Genomic DNA, 19,353 nt, shown 5'->3' on the forward strand with positions numbered 1-19,353 from the left:
CCAGGAACAGGTTACCATGATACTAGTGGCCCCAATGTGGGCCCGGCAGCCATGGTTCGCTCACTTGATGGAGATGTCCCTATCTCCCCCAGTGAGACTTCCCTGCCCGTACAACATGCTGTCACAGGACAAGGGCAGGACACTGCATCCATGCCCTCAGACCATGAACTTAGCAGCCTGGCTCCTGAGATCATAGAATTTGAACATCTTCAACTCCCGCAGAGATGTATGGACATCCTCAGGGAAGCCAGAAAACCTAATACTCGCCACTGCTATTCTAGCAAGCGGAAAAGATTTGTCATCTGGTGTAGAGGTAAGAGCATCAACCCGGTGGATTGCTCTCCCACGAACATTGTTCTGTACTTGACCCATTTACTGGATTCAGGTCTAGTATTCAATTCCATTAAAGTCCACCTAGCGGCACTTTCTGCATACACCACTTCCCAACTTAAAGTGTCGTGGTGGAAGATACCAGTTATCAAAACCTTCATGGAGGGGGTAAAGAGAATACACCCTCCGATAGCTAACCCAGCTCCCGGATGGGACTTAAATGTGGTACTTTCTAGAATCATGGGCCCTCCCTTTGAACCCATGCACAAGGCAACTCTTAAGGACCTCACTCTTAAGACTGCTTTCCTAATAGCTATCACCTCTATTAGGAGAGTAAGTGAACTACAGGCTCTTTCTGTTCTAGACCCCTTCGTAACAGTTCACAAGGATAAGGTGGTTCTACGCACACACCCAAGGTTTGCACCAAAATTCATCTCTAAATTTCATGTAAACCAGTCAATAGAACTACCAACTTTCTTTCAAAACCCTTCCAGCTTGGCAGAAAAAAAGTGTCTGCATACACTAGATGTACGCAGAGCTGTCATGTTCTACATGGAAAGAACCAGACCACTGAGAAAGACTAACCAGTTCTTTGTCTCGGTGGCAGCAGGAAGAGAAGGAGATGCAGTTTCAAAGTCCACTATATCTAGATGGATTGTTCAATGCATCACTCTCTGTTACACTCTTGCTAAGAGCGAACTACCCTTCAAGCCAAGAGCACACTCTACTCGAGGCACTGGGGCATCCATAGTATTCATTGCAAATGTTCCCCTTGAGTCCATCTGCAAAGCGTCAACCTGGAGTTCTGTACACACCTTTACAAAACACTACTGTCTAGATGCCCACTCTAGATCTGATTCCCAGGTGGGACAGACAGTATTAAGACATCTTTTCTCTACTGTTCCTTCTCACAACCCACCTCCAACTCCGGGTACTGCTCGCTAGTCTATGCACAGCATGTGATTCTAAGCAGATTAACAAACATCAGAAGACAATGCATTACTTACCGTAAAAGCATTTCTGATGGTTGTATCTGCTTAGATTCACATGCGCCCACCCTTCCTCCCCGCTCGGATGGAAGGAACATTGACATCCTTTTCTATATCTCTCTCTTTTCTGTACTCACTCACGTCTAGAAGGCTCCCTCAGGGCAGAAAAATACAAACAGAGGGACCTCGACGCGTGAGGGATTATGGGTACAACGCACGTTACTATAGGGATAGTGTTACAGACACGCCTTGTCGACGTCCCCTTTTCGACTACGAAAAACAAAATGCAATACTCCGCAGTGACCACTGGATGTCGGACCTATGCACAGCATGTGAATCTAAGCAAATACAACCATCAGAAATGCTTTTACGGTAAGTAATACATTGTCATATATATATATATATATATATCAGTGGTGGCTCTCATGTTCATTTTAATTGTGTTTATAACATTCTAAACATGTTTTTGTGGTCACCTCAGTGTTGCCTCTTATTCATGTATATTCATTTGGTTAGTGAGTCCACACAGGTCAGTCGCATGGATAGAAGCTGCTTGCTGCCAAACCCTGGCGGCATGGACAGTAGTTGGAGACTATAAAACTGAGGACCCTTTCAGCCCTTGAGTGGGGAGGGCAGAGGTAGACTAGGATACAAGGAGGATAGCAATACTGCATTACTATGTTGCTGCTGCAGGTGAAAAAAATGCTAAATAAAACTGAGTTGGTGACCAATGGTCTGATTATACAAACAGTAGCACAATGGTCTGGCAACCACATTCCCAGATCAAACATTGGTTACCCACTTTGAGTCATTATATGGGGAGGCTTACACCATTAATGAGCAGGATCCCAATACTATTAACGCCAACACCAGCAGCCATAATACGACTAACCAAGTTGTTATATATATCTGTGAATTTTCCATCAAAGAAGTAATGGAGGCTACATCCAAAAAAAATCCCAATTTTTTCCCGGGATGGACTGGCATACTGGTGGACTTATTTGAGCTCAAATCGATTTGAGGACCAGTTCTGACCATTGGCTTTAATTCCATAATTGGTACAGGGAATATACATTCTACTTTGAAACAAGGATTGATCCAACCAATGTATAATTAGGAGGTAGACGAAATCTGACCTCTTACAGACCAATTTCACTTTTTTAAAGAACTTTGGGAGAGCTATTCTTACCAAAATAAAGCACTGGTTAATTAATAACTATCTATTATCAAATGCACAATTGCGGGGTTCACCCGGACCGTCAAAAGCTCTGGCTTGTGAACATGTCTTTAGATTGCCCCTCTGAGAACCTATTTATGCTTGCCAATCTTCACAGGCAGCAAAGCTGTGTGAAGAGTGGTGCTAATGGCCACTGTAACCCATTTCTTTGCAGTGAATGCTGGTGTTGGACAACGGTGCGTTTTAGGACCCTTGCTGTTAAACATCTATATAAACAGGCTACACTATCCCCTCGATCGTTCCGAGGCTGATGTTAAAAAATTAGGGAACATTGGATTTTCGGTATTAGCCTTTGCCGAAGACAGTCTTTTTTGCCAGCGCTCCATGTGCTTTGAAAATTCTAATCACGGGTTACACGAGGTTCATGAATTCCCTGGACATACAAGATAATCTGGGAAAGTCTGCTGTCATGGCTTGTTGTTACCTAGGTAATCTCTAAATTAAGTTCCCAACCATGCAGACCAATAATAAAGCTGTTTGGGAGGTGGACTACCTAGGTATCCAATTTTCGCAAAATTTGACAGGGGGACATCATATTAGCAAACAAGTTTGTAGAATGAAGCAAACCATCGGCTAAGTTGACCCATTTAAGAAATTGTGCAAGACTCAGCCTTTGAAAATTATATTGAAAGTTTATTGCCGTAAAGGCAGTGCTGTTTTCTATGTATGGGGTTATGCTGTGGGGGGAGTTCAGATGTTGCATCTATACAAGTAGTTGAAAATTGTATAATCAAAAAATTGCATGCTTTGCCACATTCTGTGTGTATTTGGGCTGCCCACCTCAGCTGGGTTTAACTTTTATTGCAGGAAACTTGAAACTTCAACCTACTTTACATTGGGTACGAGTGTGGTGGAACCCATAGACTGGGCTCACACAATGCATCGTGAAAGCTATCCTAGACAAACAGGGTGCAAATTGTATACCTTGGCTCCGATATGTGAAATCACACTTTGAAAAAATCAGTGCACTGAGTCAGTTTATTGCCCAAGGTAATTTAGACTTTAGGCACTGCTGGTTTTTTCATACACAAGATTTTCGTGAGTCTAGTGAACTATAGGAACCATCTAACCGGCCACATCTTACTTTCATCCTTTGGCGTCATGCAAAATTACTTGTGGTCAAATTACACGTGTGAAAGAAATGTTATGACCTAGGGATACATTTAACTGCCTTATATTAAGGCCTGTCCTGGCGAGTTTGACCAACCAGCAAACAGAGAAAGCCTTGTGCTCCTCTGTAACGGAAAAGGATCTTATACATTCAATGTTTTTCTGTCAGTCTTATGCCAAAATTAGAGCAAGAACATTAAAACATATTTTAAGGGAAACAAGTTTTTAGTTAATGCCACCCGGAATTGCTATACTTGCTCTGGTCTGATACACAATTAGTGAGCCACAGGTTAGGAAACATCTATTGTCATGTTAATATTTGTATCCATGTATTAATGAAAGTTTGCATAATTATCACATTTGTATGAATATTTGTATCGGTATCGTGTTTTGAGGAAATCTTTTGGCTCAACTGTTCTATCAATTTCATCTCCCAAATATACATTTTATTGAAAGTTGCTGTGTCCCATGATGTAGTTCATCTTTCAGTTAATGGCTTGCTGAACAAATCAGTTTCCCGAGTAGGGTGAGAAGGAGGAGATGGTTTGGAAATACTCCCATGGTTCGGCTGAGAGCTCTATTGAACCCAGGGCAAAGTACTTGAAGGAACCTTCCCGTCTGCTAGTATTTTCCTATACCACAAGCTTCTGGTTCAGGAATAACCATAAACACAGACTGCAGGGCTTCTCATTAAATTGCCTTGCTCTCCTAAAAGTAAATGTGACAAGAGTAGCCAAAGCTATACCCTTGAGGAGAATACAGTGAAGAAAAAAGATGTGGTAACATGAAAGGAGTATGTGTAAAACTATAGAGCCGTATAGGTTCGGCTGTCCAGTGAAGAAAAGGCAATTAGTGTGTTGCTTACAATGTCTTTTTTTGGAATATCCGCCCCCTTGGTTTTTACAATTCCTAAATGCCCACTGTGTGCTGGTGTCAAAACACGCCAGAGTGGCTGCCGTTGAGAACATTTCATTGATGTCATTAAATTCCCTTTCACATTTCTCTGTCCACTCTAAGGGGACATCTTTCTTACACAAAGCTCTAATGTTGCCACAACAATCAGAAACATTCTGTATGAATCTTTCATAATAATCCACAACTCCTAAATAGGAAAGCTTAGCTTGTTTATTCTTAGGAGCTTGAAACTTTTTAATAGCTTTCACCAAGCTTTCCTTGGCGCTCACCTCATTACCAGTCAATTTGTGACCAAGATGATCTATTTCAACTAATCTGAACTTGCACTTAGTTTTTTGCAACGTTAAACAAGCTTCTTGTAACCTTTTCAAAACCATGCTTAATTTGATGTGATCTGCTTCATCAGTGCCTGTGACCAAAATGTCATCCTGCTAAAAAGCAATCTCCTGAATTCCTCACAAAATTGTGTTCATTCATCTCTGATAAAACACTGCGGCCGAAACTCATCCAAACGACATCCTCCTAAATCTAAATGTTCCATCATTTGTAATGAAGGTGGTAAGATCACGTGAGTCGGGATGCAAGACCACCTGATGATATGCCAGGGCAAAAAGACCTTTGCGCCCGCTATAACAACCAACTATTCTACAATCTTTGGTAGAGGAAATCGGTCCACACCTTCCAGTGTATCATTTTTTATCTAGACCTCCAGGCTGTTGCATGGCTTCTGCTCTCAAATCCTTGCTCTCCAATGTAACAGATGTGTAACACAGGTAAGTAGTCAGATGCCTGAAATTCAGTAAAAACGCTTTAGATTGACCACAGAACAATTTCACTAACATCTAGTGAGTCCAGTACTAAGGTTGTGGCCTTGTGCCCTAAATTTATTACTTCCAAAGTTATACTTTTCAGGTAGGTTTACTATAAGGTTAGATGATGCCAATGGTTATGATTCAAAAGTCACAAAGGTAAGTACATTTACTGAATCCCAGACTAGGATAGGCTTAGAACGGGAAAGCTTGACCAGGCCTCCACCGATCCAAGTCAGGAAAGCCTGCTTTAGGGACATAACTTTACTGCGATGTAACCCTATGGAGAATGGGGCTTGTGGGGTGGACAGGTATGTTAACTTACTCCAGCTTTTCTGGACCCCACAGCTGAGGATACAGAATCTGCTGGGGACACCGTCCTCTATGCTTGGTCTGGTCAAGGAAGGCACAGGAGTCGTTAGTGCAGAGATCACTTGCTTTCTCCTCGGGAAAGAGCTTCCAGTGTATGGCAATTCCAGACCAGTAAGGGCAGAACAAGGCTAAAGAACAGTATGGCCAAAGGACAAGCAAAAACCTTGTGGCACGACCATCGTAGGATGCTAGCCACCTTTAGTAGCCATTTGTGGTAAATGCAAAAGTGCACGAGTAAAATGTTTAAAACAGTTAAAAATTATTTGCTGCCACCAGCGCATCCATGGCACATTTTGAATGTAACCAAAAATCCACTAAATAAAATGTTTTAAGGATAAAAATTATGCTAACTGCACTTCACTTTTGCAATTGTGACAATACAAGAAATTCACTGAGTCGCTCAGTACCGATAGTCTTAAGAACGGATCAGTTTCCCCATTAGAATGAGCAGAAAAAAGACAAGTAAAGTACTTCACTCCAAAAAGTCAGTTCAGGATGAAAAAAGAAACTGTGTCCCATAGAAGTCTATTGGAGTAAAGCAGCAAAAAGAAAATCTTTTCCCAACAGTTATGACCACACTGATGGCGGAAAAGAATCCAGGACGAATTTGAGGTGCAGGGCATCATAGGCATACAGATACGTTGGGGATAGCGTGAAGGCACCACCCTTGTCGACTTCTTTTTACTTTGGAAGTAAAAAACTAAATGTTCTATCAACCACTAGATGGCAGCCTATTCAAAGCATGTGTATCTAAACAGATTTACAAGCCTAAAAATAGAATTTATATTTTCCACAAATAAACAAAGCCACGACACTCTAGGTTAATTCCTAGGCAGAATCCAAAAAAAGGTTCTCCAAGCCCTTTGTAGCCTTTGTTATCACAAGTCAGTGCCAACATCACTTCACCTCACCACTGATTTCCCACGTTTAGGCTACATCTGCATACACAGTGTCAACAAGATTAAGAGACTCATGCTCCAACATCTACTAGATTGTCGATCAACCAATACAGCACCAGCTCCTGGAAAATTTAACAATGACCCCCATCAGCACCCCCCCTCAGTAGACAAGGGATGGGGTTGCGAGGCCCTGGGCGGCCCGCTTGTGATCTAGCCATCTGAAACAAAACTCTCAATGTTGCAATGCTCCGTTGTGCCCCGGCATAATCACTGGGTATAGAAGTGTCCCAACTGCCTCCCTAGAATCTTCACCTGTCAAATATTCTTCCTCCTGTTCCAGACACATTGCAATGAGCAGCATTTGATCGCCAACTGTCAAAATTCCCTTTCTTTTTCACCTTGCACACACGAGCACGCTACTTCACATCCACCGCTATATATGAAAAACAGATCTTACCTATACAAACCACATAGAGATTATTCCTATTATGGCAAGTAGGCCTTGAATTTAATAGTCTTGCACAGTGCATACCCACACCACATCCATTTTGAATGGATTTTTCTTCACCATTACTCGCATCCATCAATTCTATTATCATATTTCACGGTTGTCTGTTTTAACTGGTTAATTCTCCTCTTCCGTTGCCCCCACAGTCAATCTCAAATTCTTTTGAAAGGTCTGCTTCTTGAAATGGTTTGCTTACCTGCACAGTCACACCACACTCTAGTCACAGATAGCATGTCTAGCATAAGTGGAATACCTAGTATTTGTGATACTGAAGAAATTGAAGCTTGTGGAAGAAGGGCCTAAGTGTAAGACTACAACACAAACTGTTGACCTGGACTGATGAACAGCCCTTGTTTGATTGATTTCATTCTTTCCAACCCACACCTGGTGAGAAAGTCACCTGAAACCAATCTTGGTTTCCTATTTTCTGTTGAACCACTATATTTTTCTATTAAGAGACTTCCTAGCACATTTTGTCAAAGAGTGAGGGCAAGCATAGGTTTAGACACAGACAGAATTTTTATTTTGGGCTTTCAGACTCCGATAGTCCTTAGAAACATCAGTTAAGGGAACCATCCCTTTAGGGTTAGGGCCAGTTAGGCATTACACCAACCAAGGAACCTTAGTAAATAAAGATTTTTTAACCTCTTTAAGCCTGTGTCTCTCGTGATACCATGCCTATCGCACACATGGTATCAAGAGAGATGACACCAAACAAAGATATAATTCAACCAATCAGTGTTCCGAATCAAATGTTAAAGTGTTATTTCAAGTTCCTATAAAAGTTCTCTGGTTCAGTGTCAACACTGTTCCAATATAATCCCTTTTCAGTAGGTACCGTACAAGTTCTGAAAGTACCTTTTCATGGGTTCGCAGGTATCGTACAAAGTTCACACCAAAACGAAGATCTAGGTGTCTCCCTTCACCCAAGTTCAAGTGCAACAAAATGTTCACACAAGACCAAGATTCTCCAACTTTACCTCTAGGATTCCCTTCCCCAAGAGGCACTTTACTTGCAAGAGTTGAACTTCACAAATTCACAGGCTCATCGATTCACTAGTTCAAAAGAGAATTGAAGGGGCCACCTAACCCCTCCTTTGGCTAGTTTCACCAATGTTTTACACCTCCTTGCCGCTGGCCAAACTTACAGTGGCGTCTGGTCTAGGCGCAGTTGTCAGTCCACACGGTCCACCAATCACAGGTCACACAACCAGAAACAATATGTCTTGCTTATGATTAAAGTCTTGATGTTATGCAAAGTTGACTCAATGAAACCTACTGGTCTAAGAGCCGTAGTTGGACCACACAGTCTACCCATTACAGGTCGTTCAACCATAGGTTTTCCATAGCTAATATTCAATGGTTCACAAAGTTACATTCTTCACTTTATTCCTGCGGTATATCTTTGGCAATAAATAGCTTTTCTGCAGTTTGTTATATGGGTTCAAACAGCCCCTCTTGCCAAAGTTAATGGAAAATATATAAATGTTCACTGTGTGGACTCAAAAGCCCCTTTTGTCACGTTTACAGTCAATATTAGCACGTGGGTAATGCTACGGGCTCACTAGCCCCTTTCGTTGTATTCAGTCTACAGAATAGGGAAGCCGCTGGCCCCTAATTACTTTCAAGTGTCCAACTGTTTGTGACTTTCAGCATTAAAAATAATCAAGCATTCCACTTCATTCACCTTTTCGTTACTTTTGGTATTCAAGATTGTGCCTCCGGCTTAACAGCACCTCTCTTAGTGCCCTGGAGCCTCAAGGGTTCTCCAACACTTACTGGACTAAAACTCCTCTCTGCTGGGTGCTCCCTCTTAGCTCACCGGCCTTCATGCTGGGCTCTGCCTCCACTCTCTGTAACGCTTGCGCTCTGCCTTCCTTCCCAGTCCGGCACTGTACTTGTCACGGCTCCTTCCAGCTTCTCTCCTCCTGCAGCTCTCGTGGTCCTCGCGCACCTGCCTCACCTGCTGCTTCAGCTTCTTCATCCTCTTTGGTATCTCTGAGCGGCAACTTTTATATGTTCCCTAAGTGTTAATCGGCTGCAAGTGAAAAATCATTCTTAATTGCCTTAACTTGTATAGACATATTAGAGGGACATGCCTGATCTCTCTGGCTGCAGTCCTCTGGTACTGTGACGAAGAAGAGCGGGTTAAGGTGGTTTTTACATGGGGAAATCTGCATTGCTCCTAGTTGCCTCTTCTTCCAAGTACTCAATGGGAATTTAGATGGGTTGATGGAATAAGACTGGAAATAGAGGGGAGAGGAGGGCAGGTAAATATCAGGAAAAGGGGGATACCATGTCTCGCCATCGGGCACCCTCTCTCCAATCCCGAAGGACCCTCCACTCTGGTGATCCTCCATCGCTTGTCCACCCCAGGATCACCGTCCAAGAGTGATGGCCCTTACATGGCCCCCTGAACAGAGGATCCCAGGGGAGTAGATGCGAGAGCACCTTCAGGTTTCTCACAGAACCCAGTGCCGATTTTTGTTATGATCTTCCACATTCGATGGTATATTTTCTTTCTAATGCAATACAAAATACATGTTGTCTGTTTTTTACAGTATGTTGTGTAGTGCAGTTTTGCTTCACCAATGATGAGACGCTTCATACCCATCGCCATAGGAATGTGGAAAAAATGCCTTTGCCAGTGATTTTTGGGCTGCCTGAATGACCTGAACAAATACACGCCTGGTAGTTGTTGAACAGGAATCGAATCCCAGGTTTCTTTCAGTGGTTATCGGTAGAGGTGATGAGCACCAGGATGAGTGCCATTTGAAAGAGAGAGTGGTGGATTCAGGAGTGCCAAGCCCAAAGCATCCCTGTTTTTGTGGAGTTCAAGCGGAGATGGTCCATTTGTACAATATTGAAGCCTTTGGAGAAATACATTCATGGAATTTTTCTCCGCCTCTTTTGGGAGGGATGTTGAGCAGAGTTGTCTCTAAGTTAACAGTGTACATTTGGAACATGGACATGAACTCTATTTGGTCAGCTAAAGGGTTGATGCATGCATTGAAAAGACAGGGTAATCTGGAGTTAATCTGATAGAATTTGTGGCAAGACTCGGGTCAGCTAGCTGATAGGAGACGGGACTCTATCAATATTCACTTGGCTTGTGCAATCGTGTAGATATTCTAAAATCCAATAGAGGGTAACAATGTTGATGCTCATATTGCCATGCAGCTTTTAGCTGAGCATCATAGATGCCATTAAAGCCCAAAGAGAAGTCCAGCGGTATTCGAGCGAGTGGGATATTCTGATCCAGGAAAGTTTTTTTATGTAACTTAAAAAAGGCTAGTTTCAGTGCTTCCAGCAGGACAGAAGCTGGCTTGGTTTTCATGATACTGTTTTGTGGGCCTTGCAAAATGGCAGAATTTGTGACACAGTAATATTTTAAAGAATGTTGCTTGGAATGTTAAATATAGGGTTGTAGTTCTGCCGGACTTTAACAGTGAATATGGTTTGTTTTAAGGAGGGGGTAGTCCAGGATGATTGTTGTGCAGGAAATAAATTACTGTGATGTGTTTCATAGTCCAGGGTTGTGACCAGCCAGTAGGTGCATGGCGTTTCCTCATCGAGGCAGGCCAAAAATAGCATTGGCTATTAGGTTAAAGATCTCAGCGGAGGTCCAGCAGTGAAGTTGGAGAAGTTGCACAGCATTCCTGTTGAGGTGTAGGGGAGAGTGTATCTGTTTCACAGTGTTATTTCGGACTCTTTCCACCTAGTTTTTGAAGGCCTCAGACCGGTCATCTGCCAGTAATGTTGAAGTAAGGAGGTTTGAGTGACTTTTGAGGTGGTGGGGTTGCTTTGTAGATTTTGAATAGCTTGCAGTTATGATATGGTTCTGACAGAAGGCTTTCCTATTATATTCAATGATTGTGTGATGGGCACAGTTAAGGGTTGTACATTGGGGTTTGTCATCCAGTAATAAGGAACGGCTCCTACGGCAACAGGACCCTCACAGCGCTCTTCATATTAGAAAGATCCTCATTAGCCCACTTATTGGCTTGATTGATCATGTTTTTTAATGGTTTAGGTTTAGAAGGAGCGATGATATCTTGGATCTTTTTCCATAATGCAGAGGGCGAGTTGCAGAGAAAGCGGAACATTGTGGAGTTCTGAAGTGGACTGAAAGTTATCTCTGAATGGTAGATTTGTAGGTCTCATAAGAATTTTTATTTTGTCTAATGTCTGTTGAAGTTAGGTGAAGATGATGCTCTGACTAGGGTTGGCGGTCGGAGTACCTTTTGAGATTAAATTGTTAGTGAATGAGCAGAGATACCAGTCCAGACAGAATCGACTCATTTTGAATAAGCAGTAATTCTTCATGATCAATACTTTATTTTCAGTAATTGCCATAAAAGTTCATACAACAAAACATTTCTCTTGCAATATGGTAAAGAATTGTAGATCCAACATGAAACAATATACGTTTAAAAGGTAAAGCACCATTGGGATTAAAATATTACTTAAAAACACGATACATCATGACCCACAAGTACTCCATAATACCAATAGGAACATGCACAACTTAATATGACCTCAATTGCCAACAATAGTCTGTAAAATACAAGCACTAATAAACTATAGTTTAAAATGTATAATGCAATAATGTCTTTCAAGACTAAGTTCCTATTAATATTTAGGAACCTACAATAAATACAAGTGTTCCAGTGCAACAGAGTTAATTATAGTTAAACGTTCCATATGGACAAGTGTACCTTCTTGTATTAAATGGATAAAGTAAGCCTAGCACAATGAACAGGATACAGCCTCTCCTGTTGGACAAATTATTACACCAGTCTAGCAAAAGCAATATAGCTGTTGCAAATTATAATTTAAATCAATGAACATTATCTGCACATGATTGAATTTGCTCAACACATTATTTCATGGTAATCCAAGCACGAAAGATGTAATTAGAAACAGCTATTGTAAATTAAGCATTAACCTTTTTGGACATGCAGCAAGGGTTACTGTGGAAGAAGGTATATTCACTTCAATTAACTTAGATTTTTGTAGGCTATTATACAGAATAAGCAGTAAGTGATGCTATTCCCAACAAGGAAATATCGGATGTGGCAGCCTGGTTTAAATTCAACCTTTGCCCGGACAGGCAACAAATTGAGCTTTCCTAGAGCCTCCCAGACCACATGACTGCAGAATGTGAATGTTGAGCATGCTATTATCGATGAGGAATCTCTGAGGGGTAAGGCAGCATAGCACCATTAAAGTATACAAAGCATGTATTTCTGATACTAATCTGTAGAACCAGCATTGGAAAACAAGTTATTTCTTCCTGTGTTATTGCTTTTTTTAGGGTTTGTGTTGTACCTCTTATCTGTGCATTCTCGTCTGATGTACACATGTATCATTCTAGTCACATTCTCTGGTTAGGGACCGGAGGGCTTGGCAGATTTGTTGCAGTAACACTTGGTGCCAGACTACACTCATCTTTTCCGCCCTCCAGCTCTACGCTCAAGGGCACCTTACGCCACCCTTTGCTCTTTGGCTTGTGTGGTAACACTGTTTTTCTTCCTTTACAGGCAGACTATGCAATGTTCAGTGGCACACATGTGGAGCGAGATTTTGTGGAAGCACCGTCTCAGATGCTGGAGAACTGGGTGTGGGAGAAGGAGCCACTGCAGCACATGTCAAAGCACTACAAGACTGGTGCTCCAATTCCAGAGGAGCTACTGAGCAAGCTGATGAAATCCAGACTTGCCAACACAGGTACCACTGTTCCCCATTACCTCCATTCCCAGAAGCACCAGAAAATACACGCCACTTGTCTGTCAAGACCAGCCTCAACGCCACCACCTCATTCCTTATTCCGGTGATAAACCAGCCGTTCCTCAACCCTTTCCTACATCAACCATAACTTCTTGCTCCTGAAATTCTATGCTCCCACAACAAACTGTGTTCATCAGTCTTCCCTTGAGATATTAAGTATTATATTTTCTTCCATCACCCTCAGGACACCAAACACCTTCCCTACCGTCTACCATAATAAGCAAACTCTCCATTGAGGGGGTTGGAAGGTTCGCGTTGGGCGAACCATCCCTACTCGAAGCCCATCCCCTAAAATACCTCACTCATACCCCCTTGAGTATAAATACTCCTTCCTCATACCACCCCCCATGACAACCCTATCTCATTGGGCCTCTACCATCCCCTATAAATGCTATCTTTCATACTACTTACCAATCTGCCTTCCTTTTATCCCAAAAACAACTTGCTCTCCTCACACACACTATTACCACTCCTCCCCTCAAACTTTTCACACTATAACATGAGCTCCCTTTTGGTCCTAGTTTGACCATCCCCTCTTCCCTCATTTTGCCGCTTTCATTATCGTACAAACATGTTAGTGAGTCATGTTTGGAATTATTTTGCCAACTCTTAAATATCCTGGTTCTTGACTGAGGAACAGAAACCCGTTTATACCCAGTCATAGACCCAGACATGTTGAAACTTCCCACTAAAGCTTTAAGCTCTTACTGGCCATACCGTGTGCTTTGGTACCGTAGGACCCCTTCTCAAGCCTGACTGACACCCACCCAGGATTAATGTGTCCTAATTGTTGGCAAATTGCCCCCTAAAACAAAATGGGATGTGTGCACTCATTCTGAAGACGAAACACTATTTAGTCTGTTTTTCACCTCCTCTAGAGTATGCATGATTTCACTTCATTTGATATATATTGATGCGCTTCTCCTGTTGGAAATGATTATATATAAACGGGTCAGAAACTAGTCCGCCACCAACCTTCTAATCCGACGAGCTCATCTTCAAAAGGTGCGCTTTTCCTTGAATGCTAGAACCTGTCCTCCTTTTTAACTTGTCATACTGTGCCTTATTTATGATGTCCAACCCACTTATTTCCCCTCATGGTGCAGGTCTCTTTAACTTGCGGCAAATTGTCCTTGCAACTGTAGACCAGGTCCTGCACACACAAACGGATGTTGACCCAGTGGAGCAGTACAGCCGTATCTGTGAAGAGATTCTAGGTATCCCTGCCTCGCCAGGTAAGTTATTTGTGGAGTGGGTGATGAGGAACAGAGATGTTTGTGGTGTGTGACAATCTCCCACACTGCCCAGTCCATGATTTGTTTGTGCGTTAGTGTTGGCAGAAAATGGAGAATTTAGTCTGAATACCTTTAAAATGGACCAATGGCATGGTGGAAACTGGGGTGTCTATGGTCTGTGATTGTCCCAGAACAGCTGGTAGTAGCTTTTAGTCCAGAGAGACTTCTCAAACATTTTGCCACTAATTGTGTCTGATCCCATGCACTGTCTCACTGTTTCCACAAGTGACTTAAAGACAAGCGTTTAAAAATTACTTCATTCGCCTTCTGAAATCCCAGGTGGGTTGTAACCCGGTGGTACAGGACGATGATTGATATGATATGGCATTTATAACGCGCCTATACACAAGTGTTTCTGCATATAAGCACAGTTCATTTGCCCTCATTGTAGGGTTCTCTGTGCTTTCACGTAAGGTGGGAAATGCCCCTCTGCTGCACAAAGAATCCAAGTCATTCACTAGTCAAAAAGCGTACATTTTTTGTAGACGTGTTTTGTTCATGCACCGTAAATGGTATTTACCCCCACAGTTCTATTGACATGTACAGGCTCTGGAAAAGGATGGTCACATCCCCTTCCTATCGAAGAACACGAAGCAGGACCTTCCACTAGATGTGTGAACATTGAACGTTAAAAAAATCACCAAACCTGAGAACATTCCTTATTCCTATTCAACGAAAAATAATGTACTTGTCTTGCTTTTACAAAACATTTTTATTTTTTTGATTTTGTTAATTTCTAAGGCACCTGTACAACAAATGGTGTTTCAAGGTGCCCCAAGACAAAGAGGGAGCGAGGGGTGCAGGAGAGAAAAACAATATCTGTCCTACTAGGCCTTGTCATTCGGATCGTGCAAGTGCAGTAACAAGAAGTGCAGGGAGGGGGGGAGTGAGGAAATGAGAAGGGATAATGCTAGGGTGGGAGGGAAGTGCAGGGGAGAGTGGAAGCATAAAAGCTAAGGGGGGGTGGGGAGGCTGGGGGAAGAGTGGGCCAATGGGACTAGACAAGTGCTAAGGAGAGGCCAAGTTGGCAAGTGCCAGGGGATACAGGGAGTGAAAACCATATCCTATGTGCCAGGGATGGGGTGGACCAGGCTTGTTAGGGATGCACACCCCGCCAGGCTAGTCAGGGGTAGGGGGCCCCAGAAGGAAAAGTGCAGGTTAGGGAGATTGGTGAGGGGTAGTCTGGGTGCGGTGGGCCTGGTGCCCTGAAGGACTGAGGGACCAGGCAGCCAGTCAATGCGGCAAAGGGGGGCATTGGCAGGGGACGGGGGGACAGGAAAGGAAGAAGACAAAAGGAGGGTCTTGAGAAGCTTCCAGACCTTAAGGCGATCCGACTGAAGCTTCAGACTGGCAGAGAGGCCATTCCAGAGGAAGGCTCCTGCCAAAGAAAGGGAGCCACTGGCCCCACCACCCTCACTCTCTGCTTGGGAAAACGTGTGATCAGCAGAGAGTTGGAACTAGCTGACTGAAGGGTCCTAGCAGGGAGGTATTTAGGGAGAGCGAGTTGGATGTAGCTGGGTCCAAGGCCACAGAAAGCCTTGATGATGCAGAAGGTCTTGAACTTTATCCTCGCAGCCACTAGGAGCCATTGGAGAGATATGGTCCTTCTGCTTGAGTCTTTCAGTCTTGTCCTGTTCTGGATTAATTGAAAGGGGAAAAGGGACGATAAAGGCAGATTGAAGAGGCTGTTGCAGTAGTCCAGCTTAGAGAGGACCAGAGCGTTGGAGACATTGAGTTTCTGGGGGGAAGGTGAGGAAAGCAAGAATGCCTCTGCGGAGGTGCAGCTGAAAGTGGGCCGCCTTGGCAAGGTCCGCGATGTGGGAATAGAGGAGTCGAAGATAACGCCAAGGTTTTTAGCCTCACAAGATGGTGAGGTGAGGGAACCCATGGAGTGCTGCCAGAGAGTAGGAGCAAATGAGGGAGCAGGGGTCTCAGTGAGAAGGATCTCAGTCTTACTGGCATTAGGCAGAGATTGTTAGCAGCACACTATGCTTGAATAGCAGTCTGGTAGAGTTGGAATCAAGATTTGAGAGCCAGTCTTCACAGGTGTTCAGGAGAGCAGTTTCAGTGCCTCTGGCTGCTCTGCACTGGAGACAACCAACGGATTCAGTGTGATGGATTGATTGGAAGATAACCAACTTCTCCAAGAGTTTGCCCAGGAAGGGTGTAATGGAAATGGGGCAGTAGTTAGCTTGGCAGGAAGTATCGGCAGAAGGATTTTTAAGGATAGGGTGCAAAATTGAGTGCTTGAGGGGTAATGGGAAGGAGCCAGTGGCAAAGGAGTGATTGCCTCCCTTGCTTCAGCCATGGCTGATTTCTGCAATGTTGTCCTTGATAGTCTGGAGGAGCAGGGGAGCACCTGTTTAGAGGAGACCTTCATAGAGAGGACTTCTTTAGAGACCTCGTCCGTTGATATGGGTGAGGAGGAGGAGAGTAGGGGGGTGGGGGAGTAGAGTGGGGGACAAGTGGAGGGCCGAGAGCAGGCGAGGGAGGGGGGTAGTGGAGAGTGAGTAGAACGAGGACAGGTTGTCCTGAGTTTTAGTTGTGAAGTGGGAGGCCAGTGCAGTGGGCCCGATATGGCAGAAGTGAAGTGGAGACTGCAGTAGGATTGGCGAGTTCCTTGCAGATTTTGAACAGTTCAGCCGTGTTGTTGGTGGCCCCTGAAATGCAGGCTTGGATATGGGGCCCTCTTCTTCGTGCAGATGAAGAGTCTGTATTGCCTTTGGAGAAGGCGGCAGGCCAATCGTGTCAGTGGACCTGCTTGACATCCGCCACTTCCGTTCAGCAACTCTGCACTTGCGTTTCAGAGAGGCTAGGTCGGAGTCAAACCAAGTGTTAGACTTGGAGGCAGGTTTCATGCGGATCCTCATGACCGGGGCAAGGATGTCCAGGCTGTTGGGGATGGAGAGGTAAAGGTTAGCAAGGGCAGTGTCTGGAGTAGGAGGGGGAATGTAGGTGGCGGCAAAACCAGCAACTTATACTTATTATATTGGTTGAATGATGGAGTTGTAGGCGGGCAGTGCGTGCAGAGGCTTAGCCGGGGGACCAAAGAGATCCTGGTGAGAGGACAAGAGAGCATGGTCCGACCAGGAGAGAGGTGTAGTCAGAGGGTTGGAGCTGGGGATGTCTGCTGAGATGAGAGCATCCAAGGTGTGCCCGGCTGAGTGGCTCGGCCCATAGGGAAGAATGGTGAGGGAAAAGAGTCAGATGCTGCAGAGGAAACCAGTGGCCGCATCAGGAGAGTCGAGGTGAATATTGAAGTCTCCGAGGAGAAACGTGGAGGTAGAAGCCAGGAGAAGAAGAGGTGAGATCAGACCACTCCGAAAGGAAGAGGGCGTTCAGACCAGGGGTCCTGTCGATGGTGGTGAGTCAGCGAGAGGGTAGGCGAGACACCAAGCCTGCAGACGAGGCATTCAAAGGAAGAGTAGGACTGAGGGGGTTAGATAGAAGCAGGGACCCATTCAGGGATGATCAGGGCCACTCCGCCTCCGGACCGGTTAGGCGTGGACTTAGAGAGGATCTTGTAGCCCTCAGTGAGGAGTGTGTCTAAAGCAGTGATAGAGCTGACAGTGAACCGCGTCTTGGTGAGAGCAAGAACGTCAAGGTCAAAGTCTTCAAGGAGGTGACTTATGTCAGAGGAGTGTTTGACGGCAGAGCAAGAGTTGGGGGTAGCTAAGTGAAGCTGGTTGCTACCTTTTGAAGGTCTTCCGAGGGGGAAGATGAGGATGTGTTTCATCCGTCGGGGGTGGCAGAAGTAGAAGTAGGAGTGGCAGGAGAAGGGAGGCAGTTGATGAGAAACAGGAGACTCCGCTCAAAGAGGAGGTTGGGTTGAGAGCCCTGGGCCATGACCATGCCATTCTGGTAGACATTAATGATGCACCTAGAGGATGACAAGTGCGTCAAGAGTACTTCCCATCTGGTTCCACCATTAATGAGCAAGGAGGAGAAAGGGGAGAGGACTGAGAGCCTAGTTCCAGAGAGGGAACGACAAAGAGGATGTCGGTGACAATATGCATGGAAGAAGCCTGACATAGGTGTCAGCGATTGGCAGGCCTGGGTTGGAGATCAGGAGATCTTTCTTGACTTTTCTCCTTCCTTGCATACAAAGTGGGGCAGGATAGGTCATAGAGTAGCAGTTACAGTAAATGGGGGAGATGGCGAGCACCATGGAGGAGGAGGGCAGAGAGATGGAAGAGAGAGGGAGAGGAGAAACTGCACGATGCACAATGAAATCACCAGGCGGCCTAGCAGCAAGTCCAGCCCAGTGAAGTCCAGCAGCAGAGGGCAAGGAGGCTAAGAAGAACTTGATTCAATGCCAGTTGATACTGGTGACTAGCTGAGCCAAGTAGTGGATTAGATTTTTCATTATTTCTGGTTTTGGGAGGTCCAGAACACTGCCTCCAGGTTCTTGGCTAGTGGCAGGGCCACCCTGCAGAGCAGTAGCCCCATCCCAAAGTCGGATTTCCTGAAAGAGCCAGGCTTCCGCATTCAAGACATGGTCCAAACAGCCACAAAACACAACCAAAACAAATATAAGGGCACTCAAACCCCCCAAAACACTCCTGAGGCCTGGGTGATCCGTCGTGGGGTACAAAGGAAACAAAAACATGCAGCTGGCAGAAAAGGTGGCCCAGTGGCTTCAGCAAACGATTGCTTAGCACCCTCCTTCAAATTACTCAGTAATTAATCTGAGAATGAAACAATATGCTTATATATCTATAATCGTGCAGGAAAGGAAGATGGAGATATTGAGGCCTACCCCAGGCCAAATGATTCCGATTGCAGGTCCTTGTGAAGGAGCTCGAAGTTATTTCATAAATGCTGTTAAATAGAAATTATAATTCAACCTACAGTCCCTTTCATTGGATTGGATTGGATATATAGACTCGAGGAACAAACGTGATGTTATGACTTTGTGTTTTGCTTTTGTTGTGCTATACCAAAGTGTGACTTCAGTGAGCTATACATTAAGTAGTATCGGCTTAATAAAAGCTTTCAAAACTATTTGAATCATACTTGATATGGTAATGGGCTCAGGCAGGTTATCTAGTGTGGTTAACATGTAGAAAAGTAAGTGCAGACCAAAGTTGGTGCTCTGA

The 19,353-nt window shown here is 44.3% G+C and overlaps 1 protein-coding gene across 2 annotated transcripts in view; it reads left to right on the forward strand.

Moving 5' to 3' along the window:
* Positions 1-19,353, forward strand: part of THOP1 (thimet oligopeptidase 1) — a 295,527-nt gene that overhangs the window by 248,446 nt on the left and 27,728 nt on the right. For both annotated transcript variants that reach the window (XM_069646651.1, XM_069646654.1), the window contains exons 10-11: positions 12,713-12,899; positions 14,066-14,194. In XM_069646651.1, the coding sequence (XP_069502752.1) occupies positions 12,713-12,899; positions 14,066-14,194 (316 nt within the window). The remainder of the gene's footprint in view (positions 1-12,712; positions 12,900-14,065; positions 14,195-19,353) is intronic.

Source organism: Ambystoma mexicanum, chromosome 1p (genome assembly GCF_040938575.1).
Source record: "Ambystoma mexicanum isolate Mex_15411 chromosome 1p, UKY_AmexF1_1, whole genome shotgun sequence".
Taxonomy (NCBI): domain Eukaryota; kingdom Metazoa; phylum Chordata; class Amphibia; order Caudata; family Ambystomatidae; genus Ambystoma; species Ambystoma mexicanum.